The sequence below is a fragment of the Actinia tenebrosa genome, unplaced genomic scaffold (genome assembly GCF_029948245.1).
Source record: "Actinia tenebrosa isolate PJP-AT-01 unplaced genomic scaffold, QUT_ActTen_1.0 PGA_scaffold5__44_contigs__length_20552954, whole genome shotgun sequence".
Lineage (NCBI taxonomy): Eukaryota > Metazoa > Cnidaria > Anthozoa > Actiniaria > Actiniidae > Actinia > Actinia tenebrosa.
In genome coordinates this window covers 3,213,770-3,240,274 of record NW_028292582.1, presented here as the reverse complement: position 1 = coordinate 3,240,274, position 26,505 = coordinate 3,213,770, and the positions used below count along the sequence as shown (strand labels likewise).

The following is a 26,505-nucleotide window of genomic DNA, read 5'->3' as shown; positions in this document are numbered from 1 at the left end:
ATAGGATTTTTTTTGCAAATGACAGCGTGCATGGATGCATGGGATTGATTTTTATCTTTGAAACTCAATTCGCAATCTGATTGGTTAATAGTAATCGGCGAGATCACCTGGTAGTTTTGGTCTTGCACACCTATCCGCATTGAAACGGCTACAACTTCGTCTCGAATAACTCGATCTGCAAGCACTTTTCACACAATGTCAGGAAAGGATTAAAGGCTTCAAAAAATGATAAATTAGTTTAAAGTGTCCTTTTCGTTGTGACGTAATGGTGACATCATAGAAATCGTTTACCGCTTATTTTCTCAAAAACTTGACCTAAACTTTCAAAGCGACTTGCACCAGTCGATAGTATTCATCAAGGCACCCAACATATTGCAATATGAAAAAAATTTATGAGAGCGTTTTCCAAATATTACGCGATGAATATTTTCATGGACTTTTACTATTATTTTTAGCGTGTCAACTTTATACCCTCAAAATCGGGACTTTAATTTTTTTCATTTATGTACATGGGTCCCAAACTATGGAATACACTTCCCAAAGGACTAAAGAGATGTCCTGACTTTAAGAAAAATCTTAAAACGTTCCTATTCAGGAAAGCTTACAAAGATATATAATAACTAAATATAGAGACTATTTTTTCAATTATTGCTATCATAATATTACCATAATTTATATCATTATTCAAGAAATGTAATAGCATTTGTTACTCCAAGAAATTTTGCAAATTTTTAAACATTTTGAACATTTTTGAACATTTTGAATAATTTTGAACATTTTGTAGATGCACGTTTATATAACTTAAGTACAGATTAAATTTCTGTGAAACCCAGGTACTCTGTCTAGTCTGAATCGGCTTGGCGAGCACTAGCAGTAGCCACGGTTTGGGGCTCTAATGGGCCGGCTTGGACAGAGTGCGAGGGTTTCTATACATATATATATATGTGTGTTTCTATATTTTATGTTTGGAAATTCATTGTAAAGCGTTATAGAGTGTAATATATAACGCTATATAGAAATTCATTAAATTATTATTATTATTATTATTATCATTATTGCTATTATTATTCAATATTTTTAGTAGCTAGAATATAGGTACGGATATAGACACTGTCCTTATTGAGTATGAATCAAATTGCGACTTTCTCTCTAACGTTATGGATTTTTTGACATGAAGCTAAATGACCCCATTCGTTGTCAAAAGCGATAGAAAATATCGATGAAAGCGGCACTCAAAAAATCGTCGAACAATCTTTTTCTAAATAAAGTCACTGAAAGATGTATCTTTTATAAATATTCTCCTTTAATTCCATATGCATTGAAGGGTTTTAGGGCAGTCGAATAGAAATAAGTACGCTTACAACTATTTTCGCTCACGGCTGCTTGTTGATTATTCACGGCTTGACTTCCGTGTTATTCCTTGTCGCGTGCTTTTATGCACTAGTCAATTGAAACCCCACCCCCAACCCCTCGAAATACCGGGGAATTTAACATTTGAGTGCTGTTGAAGTCAGGATATTCAATATGGCGATGGACCAAGGCGGTCACGCGAAACGGGGTCTCTGCAAAATTTTGACAATTTTGCTACTTTCCTCGGTTATTCAAGAACTTTTAACTCGAAATCTACATGATGATAGTTTCTGTCAAGCATTGGTTGGTGCTAGTCCCTATAATAGAAATTTTCGTGGCAGAAATGGCGATTTGAGGAATAAGATGCGCCATTCTAAGCCAAACCGCCGTAATTCATCTCTTATGGGGAATCGTTTTGTGTATTTTTTTAAAATGTCCTTGTTCGCTGCAGTAGAAAGCTGGAGGTGGCGTCGCAATTTATTATCGCAACGGTCTCGTTTGCCGTGCTCGTTCTGATCTTAGCAATGAGAACGAAGCCATGTGGATAGAAGGAAATCGTACTAGATGTAAACCGCTTATAATTGGTTGCAATTATAGACCTCCCATCCATCCCATCGATATTTTTGTGGACAATTTAAGGAGGCTCTGGGTAGTTTTGGTCTTGCACACCTAGCCGCATTGAAACGGCTACAACTTCGTCTTGAATAACTCGATCTGCAAGCACTTTTCACACAATGTCTGGAAAGGATTAAAGGTTTCAAAAATGATAAACTAGTTTAAAGCCGCTTTTTCATTATGACGTAATGATGACATCATAGAAATCGTTTACCGCTTATTTTCTCGAAAACTAGACCTAAACTTTCAAAGCGACTTGCACCAGTTGATAGTATTCATCGAGGCACCCAACATATTGCAATATGAAAAAAATTTATGAGAGCGTTTTCCAAATATTACGCGATGAATATTTTCATGGAATTTTACTATCATTTCCAGCTTGTCAACGTTTTACCCTTTATACCCCGGTGTTTCGTTGAACAAGTCATAAAACAAACATTTAACGACAGTAGTTTTAGAATATTTGCGAAATGTCTTATTTAAAATATGCTATTCATAAGTAGAAATCGATTTTAGACAACCGACCGAAGAAGAAATAACCTTCCTTGACGACTCTGGACAAGAGAATATGAAGTAAGAGAGCATATCCCTGTGACCCATGAAAGTTTCTTGAAAATCTATTTTTAGCTCCGCGCGCAAGCCTGAGCTATTTTAGCATGCGATTCCTGATTGGTCAGATTGTAGTGATGTCATGGGTACACAAGAGATCGGCAGTGACAAAGCAAGCTTCATGCAGTTGACCAAACTTAATTCAATTTTACGAGAAAATGCGTTAGAGGAATTCCTTGAGAAATTCTGAAAGGATTTTGAAAGAATCCATTGGCAGCATATGTAAAAAATACTCAGCTAAGACAACATCATTCAAGCTTGTTTTTAAATCAAAACAATGGTCGCTCGATTGAGACTCAATCATTTTGGAGTTGATTGCAGTTATAGATGAGACTGTAAGTTATTCCACAATTCTCCACCTAAACTGAAATAAAGTTAATATTGCTGCATCCCAAGAACACGTACTTCTGACCTGAACTTCTGTGTTTTCAAAATGACAAGTTATCTAATGGACATCTAAAATGAAGGTAGATTGGACTCGTTTACGAAAGAGCCGGATTTTCGATGAACAAACTTGTTGAATTCAATGAGTCAAGAGTTTAAAAAACTTTAAACTTGAGAGAAAATTTAGCATTTACTGTTGGAATCAGTTGTTTACCAGTAAAAAGAAGAGGTTTTAAGATAGCTGAAAACAGTCAAGCTGCTCGGAATAGAAGAATTAAACATAAAAGCACAAATACGCCGAACTGAGAGCATCTGGCAGAAAAAATCGCAAGTAAAACGCCCTTCAATCAGGTAAAAATAATCTCTTTTTTATTAGTTAGAATCCTCAAATACTAAGTTTGATTCACTTTTTGTACTTCGCCGGTATTGTGATTGTATTTCTTTTGTCTGTTTGGGACTTAAGAAGTTGAAAAGTTATGAAAAAAATACCTAAACATTGAGGCGGAGCGAAAATTCAAGATGCAAAATTTGAAAGAAAGTTCTATTTTTCTAGAGAAAAGATTTGCGAAAAGATAGAAATAGTAGATACTAAATCAAGTAGTATGCATTAATTAACTGGAAATATAAAAAATAAAAAATTCACCAATTTCCATACATCGGTTTACTGCTCAAACACAAAGCATTCATTCGAGGTTGCAAGGTTCAAATTGGAATAATAGAGAGTTTTAGATTGACTTTTTTTTCTCCCCGCAAACGGCAAACGTGACCACGTTTTCATAGTTTTCGTGTATTTTACTTTACCTTTTACAAACCTTCTCACCAAGCGCAAATACTCTTTTGTGTTTCTACTAATTGGACTTTTTTGCGATCCTTTTTCAGTAATTTAAAAGAATTTTGTACTGGTTAACTGACGTTTCACGTTTGCCGTGAACGTAAATCTAAAACTCTCTATTCTTTTGGAAGTACCTTGTCACCTCGCTTGAGCGCTTTGTGTTTGAACAGTGAACCGATGTATGGAAAATGGTGAATGAAAATATACACGAACAAAATGAAAACCAGAATAGAAACAAAATTTAAAAAATTAGATCGCGGGATTATGAGATAAGGATTAAGTTTTTAAAGTGTATATCAAGGAAAAAAATTTATTTTCAAAATCACTCATATTATGAGTTCTTTTGATTTCTTTTTACTTTACGCTGACGTTTTCCTCTCAAAATCTTCTGTCACATTGAAGGAATCAACTTGGCACAGACTTGGAACAGATTGCAATGAGCTAAAAACGGCTGGTCAATCGACGACTCGTTTATGCGGCGTATAGGCAGCTGTTTTAGTTTCATTTGAAGTAAGTTTACCATTACGTACCAAGTTAGAATATTCTAAAACTATAGTCTTAGACTTTGCTTCAATTATATTGCAACTTTTAAGAATAAAAATATCTTTTCAATCGACAAAGTAAAATTAACTGAATCCAATCGACAATGGATCCTTTTTTCTCTACATTTACATAGTATTAGCACAAAAAACTTTCGGGTTTTTGTCCTAAATAACGTAGAGTTACAGTAATAAGTTACAGACTTTTTTAAACCTTGTTTCTTTAATTCTATTATTTCTATAGTGGTTTCGCCACAACCCTTTCGCTTAGCAGCATGAACGTCAGAAATTGCAACAAAGAATTTAATTAGTACTGCTTATTTTTACACGAAATTTTCTTTTGATAATTGAAGGGGTAAAGTAGTTAGCTAATGAGGAACTATAAACAGAAGCAATCGGAATATAACATGATTTGTCTAATAAAACAAGGCGCGATGTGCTGATAGCTGATAAAATATGGAATTTTTATTTATCTGAAATTGTGAGACACAAAACTAGTACGGCATTTCGTGACTAAGTCTTTATGTAAATATTAGAGTGTATGACGAAATGTTCATGTAACCAGATAGTAGTTTTGTAACCAGAGATATAGATAGGGATATATTCTTACACACATGTACTGAGCATAGATCTCAAAGAAAGAAGCAGTAAATATAAGTTCCAGCAAAAACGTGTCAACTATTGGTTCGAACGGAAAGTACCGTGTGTAACATTTTGGCGACCCTGCCAGGACCGCTAATCGAGGAATTTCTCGTAAAAAGGCGGTTCTCGAGACCTGGAAGACGATTGACCTCGTGGTCGAAGAAGTTGATGTTGTGTTGGACGCACATGGATACGAAATTAGCGTTCCTTTGAATGCTTTCATCGCAAATAAGTCAAGCATTCCCTTCGTATGGTACTGAAGACTTGATGTACGTGGCCTAAGAGGAATTAATGTCCGTTTGAACGCCAGAAAACTTTAGAGAACGTGGTTTTGCAAGATTTGGGGGTGTGGTGTAATAACAGACCAAGCCGGCTACGATGGATTTTGATTTAGAGGCTCAGCAGTTGAGATTGGAGCAAGAAATTTTAAATTTGTCGCTAGAACGCTTGCAGGAGTTAGCAGAACACCTCAAGGTGCCTTGTGAAGATGAAGGAAAACTAAAGTTATCGAGGAAAATAAGGAGGACAGTCGAAGAAGTAATAGAGAGCTCAGAGGACAAACAGTTAGTCATTGAAGACATCGGCAAATTCACCAAGGAGAGCAACACAGCGCAGAAGGATGCTGAATACGACAAAGCGAAGAAAGAACTAGAGAAGATGCAAGAGAACTTCAAGAAGATGATGGAGGATTACCAGAAGCAAATCAACGAAGCAAACGAAAAGTTGGTATCTCTACAACCAGGTAACAAATCATCAAAACAGGAAGCAATCGAACCGGTATGTACTCTTAGTGACGTAGGCGTCGTAGATGTACGAAATGCACTCAGGCGCGATTTTCGTATCATTGGTATGATTGGAGGAGATACGCACAAAGACCGCTTGTCTCTCGTAAGTCTCTTGAGGCAAATCGAGGTTGGTCTTAAGAACAAATACAGCGAGACAGAAGTAATCGAAGGCGTGATCAGAGCGATTAGTCCATCACTTAAATTAAGATCTTATTTAGAAATGATGCCAGCGCTAACGATAGGAAAACTTGAGCAGATTCTAAAAGCACATTATAAACAGAAATCTAGTACAGAGCTTTACCAAGAATTGACAACGGCATGTCAGGCTGCGAAGGAGTCTCCGCAAGATTTTCTAATTAGAGTCATGGATTTGCGCCAACAAGTTCTCTTTGCATCGCAAACGAACGAAGGAACTGTTAAGTATGACTCTGCGTTAGTAAATGGTTTATTTCGCCACGTGATCGAGACCGGCCTGCAGTCGGAATCCATACGCACAAAGCTTCGGCCACATCTGTTAAACGCTGACGCTAGTGACGAAGAGCTAATGGAGAAATTAAATGCTGCGGCGTCGGAAGAGTCTGAGCGCATGAGTAAACTGAGTCCTGGGTCACGCAAAGCGCTCGTTAATCAAATTCACGCTCCTGTCGAACAAAACAATAGAAAAATACCAGCGCCAAAGAACCATGGCAGTGGGAAAGCACAGAGTGAAGATAGCTACATGGCAACGCTCAAGGCTCTTCAGGCTGAAGTGGCTGCAATTCGATCGGATTTAAATAAACCGCGCGAAAGAAGGAAGGAAGAGAGGAATGTTCGCCGTTGCACTAAATGTGAAGAAAACAACGCTGAAAGTTGTAGTCATTGTTTTAAATGTGGATCGGGTGAACACTTCGCGCGGGGTTGCAAAACAAAGTCGGGAAACTCCCGACGGCTACGCCCGGGGGACAGGGAGTAGTCCGGGAAAACAAAGAGTCCCATGTGTGCGTGTCGTGCGGAGTACAAGGGAAACAAGAAACAGTCATACTTTGTTCGGGATGCGAAAGTGTTAATTACTGTTCAAGTGCGTGTAAGTTTGCACATTGGAATGAGCACAAAACACTTTGCAATGCAATAGGCTATCTCACCCAGCAAGAGAATGAAGAGATGAGAGAACAAGGATTTTACCGCACACACCTCACGCCAGGACAACTCACCAAAGTTGTTAATTTGGTGGGGAAGAAATGCATGATAACTTGTTTGTTAAATGGTCGCAAAACTGATGCATTATGGGATACTGGGGCTCAGGTTTCTATCCTCCCCAAAGACTGGATTGACAAACAAATGGATGGGACTACCGTGCGTAAAATAGGGGAACTTTTAGATGGGCAAAATCTAAACCTGACAGCGGCCAACGGTACCCCTTTCCCATTTGAGGGTTGGGTCGAAATAGACTTTGAGCTTTTGTCAGGAGGAGAGGGAGCTAAAGTCAAAGTTCCTTTCTTGGTTTCACGAGACCAATTAGACACACCTATTATTGGGTACAATGTTATCGCAGAACTTGTTAAACGTGAAGGGGAAACAAAGGACGGAATAGTAGACAGTATGGCGGCGACAATGACTCATCTGAAAAGAAGCGACGTAGAAGGGCTAGTGAGTACGCTGCGCGCGGTTGATCCATACTGCGAACTTGCCGAAATTAAAACTTGCAAGCGAGACATTGTAATACCCAAAAAGCAAGCAACAATTATAAAGTGCTCAGCAAAGGTTGGTCCGACTGAAGGTAAGATTCCAGTTTTGTTTGAACCAGACCCCCAAGCCTCGTGGCCGAGTGAAATAAATGTACCAGAATCTGTAGTGACTATCTCGGGAGGCTCATCCAGTCGCGTGAAAATCAGTGTCGAGAACCACTCTGACCATGACGTACGTATTAAGGGCCACACTGTTCTCGGTAGCCTCTACCAAGTACGGTCGGTGACACCTGTCGAGGTAACACGGAGAGATCTACCATGTCAACAAGCGACACCACCCAGCGAAACGGATTTTAGCGCCGAGGAAATCTCCCACCTACCTAGCGTAGACGGCCTGACAGACGAGCAAAAGAACATCGCTCTGAGCATGCTCAAAGAAGAGGCCCACAGTTTCTCCCAAGACGACAACGACATCGGCTGTGCTGAAGAGCTGCAAATGTCTATCAACCTGTCAGACACCAGACCCGTCCAGAAAACGTACACAGCAATCCCGAGACCTCTGTATCCTGAGGTAAAACAGTACGTGGAGGACCTTCTAAACCGTGGCTGGATACGACACTCGAGATCCTCTTACTCTTCACCAGTAGTGTGCGTTAGTAAGAAGGATGGCAGCCTACGTCTGTGTGTCGACTATCGTCAGCTGAACGAGCGCACAGTTCCAGACCGACACCCACTGCCGCGTGTGCAGACAACTCTAGAGAACCTTGGAGGGAACAGCTGGTTCTCGTTGTTGGACCAAGGAAAAGCCTATCACCAAGGATTCATCCATCCATCTTGTCGAAACCTTACAGCATTCGTGACTCCATGGGGCCTCTATGAATGGGTTAGAATTCCTTTTGGTTTAATGACAGCGCCTGCTGAGTTCCAACGATTCATGGAAGGCTGTCTCCACGACATGCGAGATGACTGTTGCGTCCCCTACATCGATGACGTCATCGTGTACAGTAGGACTTTTGAGGACCATGTCGAGCACATCCGACAGGTTCTACGTCGTTTACGATCCCATGGTATTAAGTTAAAACCTGCTAAGTGTAAGCTGTTTCAAAGAGAAGTCCGTTACCTGGGACAAATCGTATCCGTAGAAGGATATAAACCCAACCCATCGAACGTTGCCGCAGTACTAGTACTGAAAAACTCGCAACCAAAAACAGTCGGGGATGTAAGAAAACTTCTCGGGCTGGTCGGATATTATCGGCGATACATTCAGGACTTCTCAAGGATTGCGTGTCCTCTGTTTGAACTCCTACAAGGACGAAACGAAACTAGCACACCAGAACAGTGCAAGAAAACGTTCCGCCGTGGAAAACGAAGTCAGCCTGCCGTTTCGTCCTCGCAACCAGTAACCTGGGCAGCCAAGCATCAGGAAGCCTTAGAGAAGCTGCTGAATTGTTTGGCTACGCCACCCATACTTGGTTATCCAGACTACAACACGTCGTTTATACTGCACACAGATGCATCAAAGGAGGGATTAGGAGCCGTGCTCTATCAAAGGCAGAACGGTATTATGCGAGTGATAGGGTATGGTTCGCGGGCACTCACGAAGGCTGAGAAGAATTACAACTTACATTCAGGCAAACTAGAATTCCTAGCATTAAAATGGGCTATTTGTAACCATTTCCGCGAATATCTCTATTACGCACCGCAGTTTACCGTCTACACAGACAACAATCCCCTTACGTATGTACTGTCGACAGCTAAATTGAACGCGACCGGCCAACGTTGGGTAGCAGAACTTGCTGATTTCAGGTTTTCAATCAAGTATCGCCCAGGTAGCGTAAATGGTGACGCCGATGCTCTCTCGAGAATGCCTCTTGACATCAACACCTACATGGAATCCTGCACAACCACGACAACGAGAGAAGACGTCTCAGCGGCCTTCAATGGACTCCATGCTCAAGAGAAAGGTGAAGCCGTCTGGATAGCAGCAGTGGGTGGTACTCTAATAACTCCAGATGAAGAAATGTTGAGTGAAGTGACAATTAACGGCCTCCCAACAGATACCATTTTGGAAGCTCAACGACAAGACCCAGCAATAGGACGCGTACTAGCCATGAAGACTGAAGGACGCTGCCCCACAGTCAGAGAGATGAGGAGGGAGCAACCACAGACAAAATCTCTGGTTCGACACTGGAATAAACTACATATAGACGACTGTGGACTACTACGCCGACATATTGGAGAGTATAAACAGCTTGTACTTCCTCCACAATACCACAACTTAGTGTTCAAGGAACTCCACAAGGATATGGGACATTTAGGGGCAGAGAGGGTTGTACACCTCGCACGTGAACGAGTCTTCTGGCCAAACATGGAGAGAGACATCACTCATTTTGTATCTCACGTATGCGAATGTATCAAGCAACGCAAACCGAATCGAGAGACTCGTGCTCCTCTGCAACCCATCAGCACATCCGCGCCTTTTGAACTAATCTCTGTGGACTACCTTCATCTAGAGCGCAGCGTGGGTGGTTATGAGTACATACTGGTAGTAGTCGATCACTTCACTCGCTTTGCGCAGGCATATGCAACTAGAAACAAATCAGCAGCAACTGCAGCTGAACGACTGTACAACGACTTCTTTCTCCGATTCGGATTTCCTGGTGCAATCGTACACGATCAAGGAAAGGAATTTGAGAACAAACTCTTTCAACAACTCCAGCGTCTATCAGGAACATCTCGAGTGCGGACGACTCCATATCACCCACAGTGCAACGGGAAAGCAGAGCGCTTCAATCGGACACTGCTGTCGATGTTAAGAACTTTGCCTGAAACCGCAAAAAGTAGATGGAAAGACTCGCTAAATAAAGTAGTGCACGCGTACAATTGCACTAAAAGCAGCTCAACTGGTTACTCGCCATTTTATTTGATGTTTGGCCGGACTCCAAGACTACCGATCGACATAATTCTCGGAACATCAAACAGAAAGGGAACATCCAGCTACACCGAGTTCGCTAAGAAATGGCACACAGCAATGCAGGAAGCATACCTGAAGGCAGCGAAAAATGCTGATATCTCTACCTCTAGAGGAAAGAAGAACTATGACCAGAAGGTTCACTACACACAGTTGCAGCCAGGTGACCGCGTTTTGGTCAGGAACCTCTCTGAACGTGGAGGGCCAGGAAAGCTTAGATCACATTGGGAGGACAAGGTTCATGTGGTAGTACAAAAGAGAGAGGGAATCCCGGTATACGTTGTGAGACCGGAAGGACGCCCAATCGACGGTAAAAGAAGAATACTCCACAGGAATCTACTCCTACCATGTGACTCACTTCCACTGGGCCACACCCAGCTACAAATGGAACAAAGGCAAGCAAACCAGAATCAAGATAGACCGGCCTTGACACAACCTCAGTTTCTAACTAATGACAGTCCATCTGATGACGAGTCAGAAGAACAGTTTAGAGGGTTTTTACCAAACGAACTGAATCCAGCAACTAATGAACGTGAACATAATGAGTCAGCGGAAACAGACCCCCCGCAAGAAGACCAGGTATCCCAGCAAGACAATCTACCTCAGGAAGACTACGCAAGCCATGACCAAGCTCAGAACCTTGAGGACGCTCAACCTCAGCTCATCACTGTAGGCGAACCTGACACAGAATTAGAAGCAGTTCCTCCTACAGAACCGGAAGGCAGACCAGTCCGCGAGAGACGCCCTCCACAGACGCTAACCTACAACACTCTTGGGACACCAATGACTAACTGGTACCATGCAAATGGTATCGCAGCTTACCCTTATTACGGAGGGACGTATCACTACCCCGCTCCTGCACACGGAGGGACCTTCATCAACCCACCAGTCTTGTCTAGACAAGGACAAGTTCAACAACCTTACAACCAACCTGTATACCCATGGACAGTGTATCGCCAACAGTTTAATGGCTACAACACTTACAACCCGCAGTACTAACAGATATATTTTTAGCATATTATTCTTATAGTTTATCAAAAAAAAAAAAAAAAAAACTGGAACGGGACTGTGTCAAATACACAATGATTAGTCAGGGACTACACACGTCCTACTACACGAAACATTAGAGAGACGACGTGCCCAGCGCCGGCGGACAAGAGAAGTCATATGGACTATAGAAAACGAGACAGCAATGAACTGATTGGGCCTGATCAACCCAATTCACTTGAACTCTATAATCTGTAGATAGTCTTTGAATAGTGTACACGTCTGATTTATGTTTAGTGTTTTGTCATGTCCAGGAGGACATCATTTTAAGTGGGGGAGTATGTGAGACACAAAACTAGTACGGCATTTCGTGACTAAGTCTTTATGTAAATATTAGAGTGTGTGACGAAATGTTCATGTAACCAGATAGTAGTTTTGTAACCAGAGATATAGATAGGGATATATTCTTACACACATGTACTGAGCATAGATCTCAAAGAAAGAAGCAGTAAATATAAGTTCCAGCAAAAACGTGTCAACTATTGGTTCGAACGGAAAGTACCGTGTGTAACAAAATCACAATTTTCCTCTTATATAGAGCCTATATTGAACTTAAGGTGAATTTGATTAACCATATTAACTCTGGACGGTTGAATATTACTGACGTAAGGAGCATCGCGCGGTCGCGTTGTTGTTGGTATAGTACAAACAGAGTCGAGTACGGAACGGCCGTTAAAGAAGTAACGCTCATAGGCTATTCAAACCGTTTGACCTTTGGAATAAAAACGGCTGCATTACAACAGCGAAGGAACACGGACGCAAGATAAGTAAACAAGTATAACGTTGATTTGATTACAATAATCGACAGGAAAAATATAAAAAAAACCTATAGAAATCCAACCACATTCGGTGTCCTAGTGCCCTTGATCTTACTAGTAAATTCAATCCGATAAACACAGTTTGCAAATATGAATTTAAAAAAGAAATCTACATTTTATAATCAGATGTTCAACTTCGCCATAACAGAAATGGCGGGATTTACGATAACGGAAGAACACTTCCTACGATGTTCCGAGAAAGAATATTGGATCTTCAAACATTAATTCAATCTTTATGTGACTCATGTGCAAAAAAGATGTGCAATCGGATAAAAGACGTTTAAGCACCAACGTTCCAAACTTGGAAGGTAGCGGTCAAGCGTGAGGGGGTCCAGCCACCTTAAGTGTATGCTACATCGAGTGTATAAGCAGATTTAAAAAACTGCCTCAGTTGGGTTCTCGCCTCAGTCTTTACTGAGTTTCCGTAAAGCCTCAGTGGCCGAGCGGTTGTGATCTCGTCTAGCAAACGAGAGGTCAGTGGTTCGAGTCCCGCGAGAACCCAACTGAGGCAGACTTTTTAATCTGCTTATACACCCGATGTAGCATACACTTAACATATAGATCTTTACCGAGTGACAAAAACACATTTCATAGATATAATATTATTGAATGAAAGTCTTCTTTGTTTTGCCGATGGGACCCCGCGATAGGAGACAAACAAAGCTGCATTTTTCTTGAGCGAAAAACATACGATAGTTGGTTAAAAACAACCGAATGGTGAAGGTGAATGGTGAAAATAATATCGGAAAAATTAAATAATTCATTATTTTTTAAATAAGATAATGTCCAACGTAATACGATAGAGTAAAAAATATGATAAAAAAGCACTAGAACATTTTTTTCGCGCGCGCCTTAGTTTTCCTATATAATTCCCCTTTGGTATCTAATGTCGCTCTTATGTATACAATTACTTCAATAAAGTTAGTCACCAAAAAACTTAGAAAGCTAAGATCACTGAGGGTCATGGAAATTTTTTAATATTAAACAAGTAAAGCTTTTGATACGATTTGCAGCTTTAGGATGCTCAGAAGAGGTGAGACTGTAACTGGTAAAAGATCTAAAATCCCTCAATACTTATTAAAGCAATTGAAACATGTAAAATGTATCTACCCATAATCCTTGCAGGTCTCAGCTTTGTAGCTTTTCAGGTGACTAACTTTATTGAAATAAGTGTATATGTATACACCTATTTCAAAAAACGTTGTTATCGCCAAAGGCGATAGGCAATAGTCGATAGGCGAAAATCGATGATACATGTCATTCCAAGATCCAAGAATAGCTGGAATGACTTGTGTTTCTTATTTTTATTCTCGCGTCAAGAGTACCTTCGTGCCGAGACTGATTCGATGTCTTTGTATTCAACGAAACCATTTCCATGTCGGAATGACCTATCGCCTATCGCCTTTGGCGACGACGTTTTTGAATTAGGTGTATATACCCTTACAAGGGAGGAAAGTACGGTCGCCATCTTTTAAAAAAAAACATACTTTCAACCACGATTTCATCGTCTTTTAAACCTCGAACTCCACAAAAGTCTTGATCAAAATGATCCCTACGTTGGGGGATCCATTTTTTAAAACCCTTTTGGCTCTTCCTCCAAGATTTCTATGACCGAAATTTTTGTGCATATAATTTTTTGCTTGCAGAAAATTTTCTGCCATGTTATGCCGAGGTTCCTACCTGAGCAAGACTCGGCCCCAAACGTGTACACGACCTACAAATGGTAAACAAAAATTTTTACTTTTCCTTAGCGATCTTTTGGTAATCCATGTGAAGAGTTTTACGTTTTTGTATATGAAAGTAATAAAATAGATAAGCTTACTTTGTTAGCAGCAAAATAGAAAATTAGCTGGACATGAGATACACCTAATTGAAAAAACGTAGTCGGGTACGAGAAGGTCATGTCATCGAAGCTAAGACCGAAAAGGATTTTGGGTACTCCGAAATGTTTATTATATTTGCATATAGACATGTAAAAATGCACAGTAGAGCAAAGTCGGTCAACCTAGAATAACAACATGCCAAAGCCATGATGCATAAAATTCGCCCCATGTAAGGGAATCCGGAATTGTTGGGAAAGAAGACAAAGGAGATTTTGCGACGAATGCAGTTATCAGTAATATCGAGTACGCTTCATATTGCAAGGACATTTAAGATTATCGCATAAATATATTTATTGGACTAATAGATAAACATTATAAGCTTCACAGAACAATCTTTAGTATAGAATATTTTTCTTAATTTTACAAAAACTCTTATTTATTTATTTGTTTTGTTTGTTCATTTATTTAATTATATATATATATATATATATATATATATATATTGTTTTATTTATTCTTTTGAAATAAATAATCAGAGATCCATTTTATACATGTACATATATATTTAATTTTGATGGAAATTGTAAATTCTCATGACTCTAGGCTACGCTTGCGCGCCCTATTAATTTTTTATAAATTTGCATACGTAAGTTTCAATAAATTGCACATCATCATCATAATAATAATAATAATAATAATAATAGCAATAGTTTAATATTTATAATGCGCATATTTCATGTGTATTTAACAAATTTACGATGGTTTAGCGTGGTATGTCCTCTTATTTACCACGATATGACATCAAAAGTTGGTCAAAATGTCATGGACTCACGAGGCGTAAGCCGAGTGGGTCCATAACTAATTTTGACCAACGTTTGGCGTCATATCGTGGTAAATAAGAGGACATACCACGCTAAACCATCGTAAATTTGTTTTTTTACTACAAAACTCTAGGAAATAGACTGCACGAAATCTTGCATGACGCCATTTGTTGGTATGGCCTCTTATTTACGACGTTTTTTAACCAATCAGCGCGCGAGAAAATTTACAATTGTGGTAAAAATGTTCATATACGCAGAAGTTAACTAAGTCATTAAATTAAATAAGTTGCATAAATAGAAATTACAATGATAAAATTACATGAACAGAAGTAGAAATATAACATAATATAGTATAGTATATAATATAAATATATGAGATATATTATATATAGTAATAAAATTCTAAGTAATAAAATTTTAAGATAAAATTCAGCGATAAAACTTTACTTGAAAAAACATAATATTACACGGCGTTTCGACGTTAACTGGACGTCATTATCAAGTGATAAAAACTAAGAAAACGTTAATTTATATACATGAATAATAATGAGTATAAAAAGGTGTGAAAACGAAAACAGAAAACCACTTCTTATCAAGTATTATCAAAGACATTAATAATTAATGAGGAAAACACAATAGAAATCATTGTCCGTGGAAGAGGTTGTATATCTGATACAAAATCGTCCTGATTTGCATAACCTTTAACTCCAATTTTCTTAGCCAAATTCAATTTTATCTTTAAAGAATTATAGTAGAATATCAATGTATACACCTAAACGTTTCATAAGTAATATACAATATTCGTGTCCGTGTTGTATCAGATATACAATCACTCGCCTTCGGCTCGTGGTTGTATATCTGATACAACACGGCCACTCATATTGCATATATTACTTTAAAATTATAAGTAAAAGCTAATTATTTAAAAAGGTATGTCTTAACATCTGATTTAAATTGCCCGATACACAGTTCATTACTTATCAGTTTTAATTCTGCTGATCAAAATATCACCCTTTTTCAAAGTACAAGGCGTTATATCGCATTCACCCAATTTTGGTCGCTTTGAAATTTTCTTTTTTGGTTCCAAAAGAGCGTGTGAAGCGTAAAGAAAATGTACCTTAAAATGCTATATTAGCATGAATCTATATGTCGGAAATGAATATTTTCATTTTTAGATCAATAAGAACTCTTTGCATAAAGTTACTATAGGACAGACACATACAAAACTGATGTCAATTTTTTTTTACTATAACAAAAACAACAACTAAAACGATAAAACTGTTCATTGTTAGTGATCAAAACAACCAACAGCAAGAACGCGCGCTCGTTGACGACCTATTAGCTGTCTGTCCTCCCATTGATGATAATAAATAGCCAATCAGCGAGCGAGAAATGTGTAAGTTATTCTAAAAAATGTTATATTGCTAAACGTTAATCAGCATCGTTAGGGTCTATGATCCCGAATTGTACCAGGTGATTTCAAACTAAGGGCAATCTGGCTCTGATCACTTTTTACTGGGTTATTTGTAGATTTGTTTTAATTTTAATTCATTTATGCATGTTGAACACCTTTTTTTCCTGATAAGGGATGGACCATTAGATAATTGAGGGGGGAGGGGGTTGCTGTAATTAGTTTATGTTGCACGATATTTATTTTTTTGTATTAACCCCTGCACGTAATTGTTTTGTGTTTATCTGATATTTCTTTTCTGAAGGGAGAGGTTGCGCGATATTTCTTTTGGTAGGTGAAGTGCTTGATCGATATTTTTGGGATTTACGCAACCTCCCCCTCAATTATCTAATGGTCCGTCCCTAAGAATGCACTTAGGTCATATTTTTGTCAAGTCACTCTTTTTTTTCAGGATTGCGTGACTATGCGCTTAAAGATCGACATCACCTGGAACCAGATAGATATCCCGTTTGCTGGTTCCTTGGATCTTTTTTATCTCGTCCTTTGAAAAGCTGACCGCAACTACATAGTCAGCTTTATCCTTAATTTTTTTACTGTTGTAGATAGATGGACCACCATCAAAGGTGCAGGGCAGGGCAGGGCAGGGCAGGGCAGGGCAGGGCAGGGCAGGCAGGCAGGGCAGGGCAGGGCAGGGCAGGGCAGGGCAAGGTGAACTACAGATAAAACATCGGTTGAAGCAATTAAAATAACATATTTCTTAATTTTGACTCACAAGTGGTTAAATTAATTATGATTCATGTAATTACTACCTTGTCCATACACAGCGTCATCGTTTCCTCTGGTAGAGGCTTTGATCTTCTTGTCTTGGCTAATGGCTTCAGCACCCTTTTCGCTGGTGTAATGGTAAAGAACGTTTTCCTAAATAAGTCAAAGACAATAGCAATAACATTAACTTTCTTAGGCCCCGTCCACACGTATCCGGAAATTTTTGTATCCGCACTTTCCATTTTCCCCCTGGATTTGCCTCAAATTTTCTTCATAACAATCTGTCATCTTATATGCTAAAATCATTTTCTATTGTTTATTATTCAATCAAAAGCGAGAATTCCGTTTGTAATTTGCACTGTATTACACTTTTCTGCACTGAATTACACTTTTCTGCACTGTACTTCTTAGTTTCGTGTAACGTTCGTTATCAGATGACGTAAGTCGATCGGTAAAGGTTTAATTATCGATCTGCTAACATCTTAGTGAGTGAGCGAGCGAGTGACACATTTGCATATTCAGAACCCTCACAATAACTCCCTTCTACGCTTCGCGTATCCACGAGTTAAAAAGGAATGTCAAGTCGAGTCGGTCCACGTTTCTTTCAACAACACCGACGGAAATCAAGCTTGAATTTAGCGAGTTCTAGTTCTCAACATAGTTTTTTCTGAATGACTAAAGCCGTTGCTTAAGCTTTAAAATTATTATTTTATCTAGATCTGCTTGGAAAAGGCTCTTTCTCAAGGGAGAAAGTCGGTCAAACCAGAAGCTCAGCTCGAAGCTTTGACGTGCAGAATAATATAACTAAAGGAATTTGTAGAAACGCTCGTCTTATACGGCGAGTAAACAAAAACTTTCTGAGTGAAATATACTCACTATATTATATACGTCATAACGATGACCGCGGCCTCTCTAAATTATGCGTAGAAGGGATGCGCGCGAACAATGCAACTCAACCAAAGCAACTGACCCTAAAGAAAAACGTTTGCGCATGCGTGCATTTCAGTGCACGTTTTCTAAGAATTTTGAAGAGATTGAGTGAGAAAATAAATGTTTGTTTTCTCCAAGTATACAAAAAAGAAGAGTATACTTTTGTCAGACCAAGATACTGTATTAACAAACACAATATGAAAGAATTACCCTTAAAATTCAAACATAGACATTAAGGTTTGGCATTTATCAGGCATGTTTGAATGTCTTGACTAATTTGCTTACGCATTCAGAGCATGGGCAGATCAGTTTTTCACTCGTGTCAGGCAACCCAGTATACGCTCTTAGAGCGTTTTGTCTTTTGAAATGGTTTTCCGTGTATACAATGTGACTTTTGAAATCCAATGTAAATACAGCCACTGCTTGGAAAATGTCCTGAAATCTAGAACCAGCTTCTGCTCGTGTTGACATTCGAAAACAGTCCTTATTTTGTCGATGCAAACACACTTGACCTTCACAATCACAACTTTTTTACTTATCAAACGTATCATTCTAATCGATGACATTCGAACAAGCCAGACTTGTGATGCGTCCACCTTTGCGAAAACGCTCAATGACTTTCGAACGCAGAGAATGACTTTCGAATTGGCTTTCTCCAAGCGTTCCTTGTAAGCCACAGGAGGCCCACTAAATATTAACTGATAGTCACGTGATTATAATGAAAAATTGATATGGCTGCCTCAGAAAGTACATTTCAGCAAATCCAATTTTTAGATAGACGTGAACGAAGATTTAGCTGACTATGTGTTGTTTAGACTTCAGCAAATATCAAGGCATTTGTCAAGACTAGCGTAAAATGTTTGATCGAGTCCAAGATTCCTTATCCTCAGCGTCAAGAATTTTATGCGAGGCAGAATGGAGTATAAGCAATACATCTCCTTTTCTATTAAGCTCGGAGGGAATGGGTCGTCCAAGGTTTGTTATTTCAAGGCAACAGCTTAGGTACCTAGTAGACTATGAGATATCTACACCCAAGATCGCTTAAGCTCTCGGAGTATTCCCTCTTTCCTCTTGTCCAGTTTCTTTTTCTGGTGTCCCAGTATTCGAATCCTCTCCAGCCGTCCCTTGATTGTCATTAGGGACCTTAAGCTACAGGACGGCAACGACGACGACGACGGCAAACATACAATAGCACTAATTGTGCTATTAGATAGATACTCGTTGAAATGTACAAAACACTATGCATCATTGCCGTCTTATGCTGAAAGTAAGACGTGAAATGTCCTATTTTTATGTACTAAAAAGTACATAATAAGTAAAGCGCTCCCAAAAGACGACATTTCACTCTAAGACAGGGATGCTTATTGAGTAAAATACTAGGTAAACACGAAATAATAATACAATAGAACGTTGAAGCGCTTCAATATCGCCCACGCTGTCGCCCACTTTGCCGTCCTGCAGATTAAGGTCCCTATTGTTACCTTCTCGGATTTTCAGTTTCTTCCACTTTCTTCTTTTTTTCTTCACCAAGCCCAGCACCCGACTACCCTTCATCCCTTGGCTTCCCTTTTCCTTGTTGTTCAGTTTCTTTTTCCGGTGTCCGAATAATCAAAACATCTCCAGTCACCATGTTATCTTTTCCAAGTTGTACAGTTTCTTCTCCCGGTGTCCCAGTAATCAAAACATCTCCAGTCACCATGTTATCTTTTCCAAGTTGTACAGTTTCGTCTTCCGGTGTCCGATTAATCAAAACATCTCCCCTCGCCATGTTATCTTTTCCTTATTGTTCAGTTTCTTCTCCCAGTGTCCCAGTAATCAAATCATCTCCTCTCACCATGTCATCTTTTCCTTGTCGTACAGTTTCTTCTCCCTTTCTCCCAGTATTCAAACCATCTCCAGTCACCATGTTATCTTTTCCTGTTTGTACAGTTTCTTCTCCCAATGTCCCAGTAATCAAACCATCTCCAGTCACCATGTTATCTTTTTCTGTTTGTACAGTTTCTTCTACCGCTGTACCAGTAATAAAACCATCTCCTCTCACCATATTATCTTTTCCTGGTTGTACGGTTTCTTCTCCCAGTGTCCCAGTAATCAAACCATCTCCAGTCACCATGTTATATTTTCCTGGTTGTACAGTTTCTTCTCCCGGTGTCCCAGTAATCAAACCATCTCCAGTCACTATGTTATCTTTTCCTGGTTGTTCAGTTTCTTCTCCCGGTGTCCCAGTAATCAAAACATCTCCAGTCACCATATTATCTTTTCCTGGTTGTTCAGTTTCTTCTCCCGTTGTCCCAGTAATCAAAACATCTCCACTCGCCACGTTATCTTTTCCAAATTGTACAGTTTCTTCCCCCGGTGTCCCAGTAATCAAACCATCTTCAGTCACCATGTTATCATTTCCTTGTTGGTCAGTTTCTTCTCCCAGTGTCCCAGTAATCAAATCATCTCCTCTCACCATGTCATCTTTTCCTTGTCGTACAGTTTCTTCTCCCTTTCTCCCAGTATTCAAACTATCTCCTCTCACCATGTTATCTTTTCCTGTTTGTACAGTTTCTTCTCCCGGTTTCCCAGTAATCAAAACATCTCCTCTCACCATGTTATCTTTTCCTGGTTGTACAGTTTCTTCTACCGGTGTACCAGTAATCAAACCATCTCCTCTCACCATATTATCTTTTCCTGGTTGTACGGTTTCTTCTATCGGTGTCCCAGTAATCGAACCATCTCCAGTCACCATGCTACCTTTTTCTTGTTGTACAGTTTCTTCTATCGGTGTACCAGTAATCAAACCATCTCCAGTCACCATGTTATCTTTTCCTTGTTGTTCAGTTTCTTCTACCGGTGTCCCAGTAATCAAACCATCTCCAGTCACCATATTATCTTTTCCAAGTTGTACAGTTTCTTCTCCCGGTGTCCCAGTAATCAAAACATCTCCAGTCACCATATTATCTTTTCCAAGTTGTACAGTTTCGTCTTCCGGTGTCCCATTAATAAAAACATCTCCAGTCACCATGTTATCTTTTCCTTGTTGTACAGTTTCTTCTCCCGGTGTCCCAGTAATCAAAACATCTCCAGTCACCATATTATCTTTTCCTGGTTGTACAGTTTCTTCTATCGGTGTCCCAGTAATCAAAACATCTCCACTCACCATGTCATCTTTTCCTGGTTGTACAGTTTCTTCTCCCGGTGTCCCAGTAATCAAACCATCTCCAGTCACCATGTTATATTTTCCTGGTTGTACAGCTTCTTCTCCCGGTGTCCCAGTAATCAAAACATCTCCAGTCACCATATTATCTTTTCCTGGTTGTTCAGTTTCTTCTCCCGGTGTCCCAGTAATCAAACCATCTCCAATCACCATGTTATCTTTTCCTGGTTGTACAGTTTCTTCTCCCGGTGTCCCAGTAATCAAAACATCTCCAGTCATCATGTTATCTTTTCCTGGTTGTATGGTTTCTTCTACCGGTGTCCCAGTAATCAAACCATCTCCTCTCACCATGTTATCTTTTCCTGTTTGTACAGTTTCTTCTACCGGTGTCCCAGTAATCAAACCATCTCCAGTCACCATAGTATCTTTTCCTGGTTGTACAGTTTCTTTTACCGGTGTCCCAGTAATCAAAACATCTCCACTCACCATATTATCTTTTCCTGGTTGTACATTTCTTCTCCCAGTGTCCCAGTAATCAAACCATCTTCAGCCACCATGTTATCTTTTCCTTGTTGCACAGTTTCTTCTACGGTGTCCCAGTAATCGAATCATCTCCAGTCACCAAGGTATCTTTTTCACTTTCTTTATCTCGGGCATTTTCTTTTTTCAGCTTTCCGTCTTCAGGCCCTGTTTCTTTCTGCTGTTCATCCCCCTTTAATCCCTCTTGATCGTCCTCTTCGCTGTCATCAGACCCACACCTCGAACCCTTTCCCGCACATTTACCTGTTTTATTCGTTGCTTTTTTCCTGGTTATAGTCCTTTAGGATTATTCTGGCCTTTATCGTTCTTTCTGATTTTCATCTCGTTATACCGCCACTGGGTAGCTTAGTTGGTTGAGCATCGGACTTTCGTGTGGGAGGTCGTGGTTTGAGTCCCTGGTCGGACCATTACTCAGGGTCTTAAAATAACTGAGGAGAAAGTGCTGCCTTCGTAATTGCATCTGCAAATGGTTAGACTTTCAAGTGGCTCGAATGACCATTGTAAATGGTGGTTCCGTCTCTCCATCTCTCCACACTCATCATTACTCACCAACATCGGAGGGATGTAAAAGAACCACTGAGGACGTAAAGAAACCCCACCCTCAGTGCCTACACCTCATACTAACCATCTCTCATGCTTGTAAATTGCATAAAAGCTGTCATTCACAACTCAATGTAAAGCGCCTGTGATTATATCCATATAGAAAGGGCGCTTTATGAATCATAAATCATTATCATTAAATCATTAGTTATTATATATCATTAACCTTTTCTTTCTTTTCTTTATCCAGTTTTTTCTTGAAAAAACTAAAGACCGAATCTTTAGCATAGTGTGATATCCAGACGTGTTCTGTCGTGCCTACAGAAGGAAAATATAAACACTTATCATATGACCCGTACGGCCCTGCTCGCGCGCTCTAATAAAACCATTGGAAAAAAGTCACGTGATGGGGGCCGGACGGGTTGACGTAAGCGGGCCGGAAAAACCCGTCCGGCCCTGCTCGAATCCGCGCGCTTTCTTTTTCTTAATTATTTTTATTTTCGTGAGGCTCATATGATAAAATGCCTATTGACTGAGTTAGGTCGGGCCGTACGGAAAAATATTTGCCTGTCGGTCATTTGTACGGACCTCGCTGCGCTCGGTCCGTACGACATGACCTCGAGCCAAATATTTTCCCGTACGGCCCTCCCACTCAGTCAATAAGTACATAATATTTTACTGAAATAATATATAGATAAAAAAGTGTACTTTAGACAATCATTTATATCCCTCAACACCATCTGGCCTACATCTTTATCTTTCCATACACATACCTGCAGATACTAGTTCACAAGTGTCGCCTTCATAGTACGAACGTATTGGAGTGTCCAGTTTATCGCTCGACGAAACCCAGTTTCTCGTTCTCTGATCAGGAATGAAGAGCAGTGAATTACCATTAGGCTGCGTCGATAATGTGTGGCAGAGGGGGGGGCAGGTGAAGTTGAGGGGGATCGGGAACATTTTGGTAGGAAAAAGGGGGGATAGTGAAAATTATGAATATCTCCATTTCCCAGTGATATTTGTTTATTCGGCCAAAATCGGGCTGCATTTATCCAGCCCAATGGTATTATACAACTTGTCCGCTAGAGAATTCGGCATTCGTCCCAATACGATAACGGACTAATAAATAATGTTAATTGAACTGAGTGGAGTGCAATTTGGTCTGAAATCAAACGCGCAATTACAAAATCGCACACCGCGACCAAATATCACTGGGAAATGAAGATATTCATAATTTTCACTATCTCTTTTCGATCCCGTCTTTTCATGATATGAAACTCGACAAAGATCAAAGCAATGCAAGTCTATACACAGGGAGCTCAATTTAGATAAAAATGCAAGAATAAACAAAAGTCACTGGAAAATGGAGATATTCATGGCATCATTTTCACGACCGCCCGTTTTCGACCTAGTCCTCCCACGATATGAAACTTGGCACGTCTGTACACAGGGATCCCAAATTAGATAAAAGTGAAAGAAGAAAATAAAATCTGGAATATATCTTATTGATACAAATAGCGCAGCGCACTGATTCTAAAAATAGCTTAAAGATTCGGACAAACATTGCATTCTGTTTAACCGCTACGAGGATTATACGAACCGATTTTATTATTTTTACTTAAAGTTACAATAATAACCCGTGTAAACTAAGATCAACTGCGAGCGGCTGTGAAAATTATCTGCTGAAAGAAAACTTGTAAGTTTGTTTGTCCGAATTTCGCCTTTGTCTTCGTTTTTATGACGTCACGACTGCGCTGCGCTATTGGGTTAGAGGCTAAAAAAGTGTAACCTAAGTATCAGGCTCTCTTGGGGGCCTGACACTCAGGTCAAAAAAAGTGTGCTGAGTAATACAAGCAACAGAATCAAGCAAAAACACAGCACGATATTTTCGTGCGCCTTTGTTTTCCTATATAATTTATTTTATCTAAATTTGGCTTCCTGTGGTTCGTACTGAAAGCTTATCAAAGTTTAAAAAATAATTTACTGTAGTTACTACCTTTTTGAAAAACTGTTTGATATCACTTGATTCGTAGCGGCCAACACTGTGAACAGAATCTGTAAAAGCTACAGCCTTGATGCGTTCCTTAGCTTCTTTGATGTTTCTTAACTAAAACAACACCACAGTAAAGGAACACTTTGAGTGAGAAAACGTACGAGACTCACTCATAGCAGTTAAACGAAAAGACATACCGTAACACTGACAAGCAAGAAATGAAATGAAAAGAGATGGCACAGAATGTGATTAAATATATATGAGACAGGATGAAATAGATATATAGATAAAATGGGATAAAATGAGATGGGCTTTGGAAGTTGAGGAAAAAAGATATATTTTTAACATCCTTCCTGTACCTATTTACAACACTCAACACCACACCACACCACACCACACCACACCACAATAAACAATCTATACACAACACCCAACACGCAATGCACAACACGCAACACCCAACACCCAAAACCAAACCCCAACACCCAACAACCAACACCCAACATCCAACATGCAACACCCAACACCCAACATGCAACACCCAACACCCAACATGCAACACCTAAAACCAACACCCAACATGCAACACCCAACACCCAACATGCAACACCCAACCAACCCAACACCCAACATACAACACCCAACACCCAACACCCAACATGCAACACCCAACACCCAACATGCAACACCCAACATGCAACACCCAACATGCAACACCCAACATGTTTGAAATGAATTGTTTCCCATGATCCTCAGTGATCTCAGCTTTCTAGGTTTTCGGTGACTAACTTTATTGAAATAAGTATATGTAGTAGTATGATGCCATTAAGCTCGACAAATGCAGCCTGGCAGAATGAACAAAAACCAATGGAAAATGGAGATATTCATGGCATCATTTTCATGATCCCGCTTCGACCTATTCCTTCCACAATATGAAACTTGGCAGGTCTGTACACAGGGATCCCAATTTAGATAAAAGTGCAAGAATAAACAAAAATCAATGGGAAATGGAGATATTCATGGCATCATTTTCATGATCCTGCTTCGACCTATTCCTTCCACGATATGAAACTTGGCACGTCTGTACACAGGGATCCCAATTTAGATAAAAGTGCAAGAATAAACAAAAATCAATGGGAAATGGAGATATTCATGGTCATCATTTTCATGATCCCGTTTCTACCCCATCTTTCCACAATATGAAACTCAACAAAGATCAAAGCAATGCAAGTCTATGCACAGGGAGCCCAATTTAGATAAAAGTGCAAGAAGCAAAGAAAATTTGGAAAAGATTATTCAAATTGGGTACGAGGCTAAGAAAGTGTGCTGAATAATACATGCTAATGGGAGAACCATGAAAAATATATTTATTTTCGTCTAGTATTTTTATCTAAATTGGGTTTCCTGTGGTTCATACCAAGAGCTTTTCAAAGTCAAACGTTTTTTACTTTAGCTACTACCTTTTTGAAAAACTGTTTGATATCACTTGATTCGCGTTGGCCGACACTGTGAACAGAATCTGTAAAAGCTACAGCCTTGATGCGTTCCTTAGCTTCTTTGATGTTTCTTAACTAAAACAACACCACAGTAAAGGAACACTTTGAGTGAGAAAACGTATGAGACTCAATTATAGCAGTTAAACGAAAAGACATACCGTAACACTGACAAGCAAGAAATGAAATGAAAAGAGATGGCACAGAATGTGATTAAATATATATGAGACAGGATGAAATAGATATATAGATAAAATGGGATAAAATGAGATGGGCTTTGAAAGTCAAGGAAAAAAGTTATATTTTACAACCCTACCTATTTAGAACACTCAATACAACACAACACCAAACCACACACAACACTCTATAGACAACACAAACCACTTAAAACACCACACACAACACTCTATACACAACACACACCACTTAACTTATCACACACAACACATGACTCCCAACACCCAATGCCCCTAGCAAGCAACACATCAGAACCAACATCCAGCTCCCAACACGCAACACCCAGCTCCCAACACCCAACACACCACACCAAACACCCAACACACTTCGCCCAACACACCGCAACCAACACCCAACACACCACACCCAACATCCAACACACCGCACCCAACACCCAACACCCACACCCCACACCCAAGACCCAAGACCCAACACACCGCAGCCAACACCCAACACGCCCAACACACAACAACCTAATACCCAACATCCAACACCCAACACACAACACACAATACACATGTTGATTTCTATGGAGGGAAATCAGCAAACTGAGA

General features: G+C 39.7%; 1 protein-coding gene across 6 annotated transcripts in view; it reads right to left on the bottom strand.

Moving 5' to 3' along the window:
- LOC116302238 (uncharacterized) overlaps nucleotides 1–26,505 on the bottom strand; it is a 130,455-nt gene that overhangs the window by 79,283 nt on the left and 24,667 nt on the right. For all 6 annotated transcript variants that reach the window (XR_016121432.1, XM_089038443.1, XM_089038442.1 and 3 more), the window contains exons 10-14: nucleotides 25,682–25,792; nucleotides 24,225–24,335; nucleotides 23,002–23,092; nucleotides 22,455–22,546; nucleotides 17,121–17,229 (exon numbers count right to left, since the gene is read on the bottom strand). Coding sequence is in view for 5 of the 6 variants with exons in the window: in XM_089038443.1 (XP_088894569.1) it covers nucleotides 17,121–17,229; nucleotides 22,455–22,546; nucleotides 23,002–23,092; nucleotides 24,225–24,335; nucleotides 25,682–25,792 (514 nt within the window). In the remaining variant the exon portion in view is untranslated. The remainder of the gene's footprint in view (nucleotides 1–17,120; nucleotides 17,230–22,454; nucleotides 22,547–23,001; nucleotides 23,093–24,224; nucleotides 24,336–25,681; nucleotides 25,793–26,505) is intronic.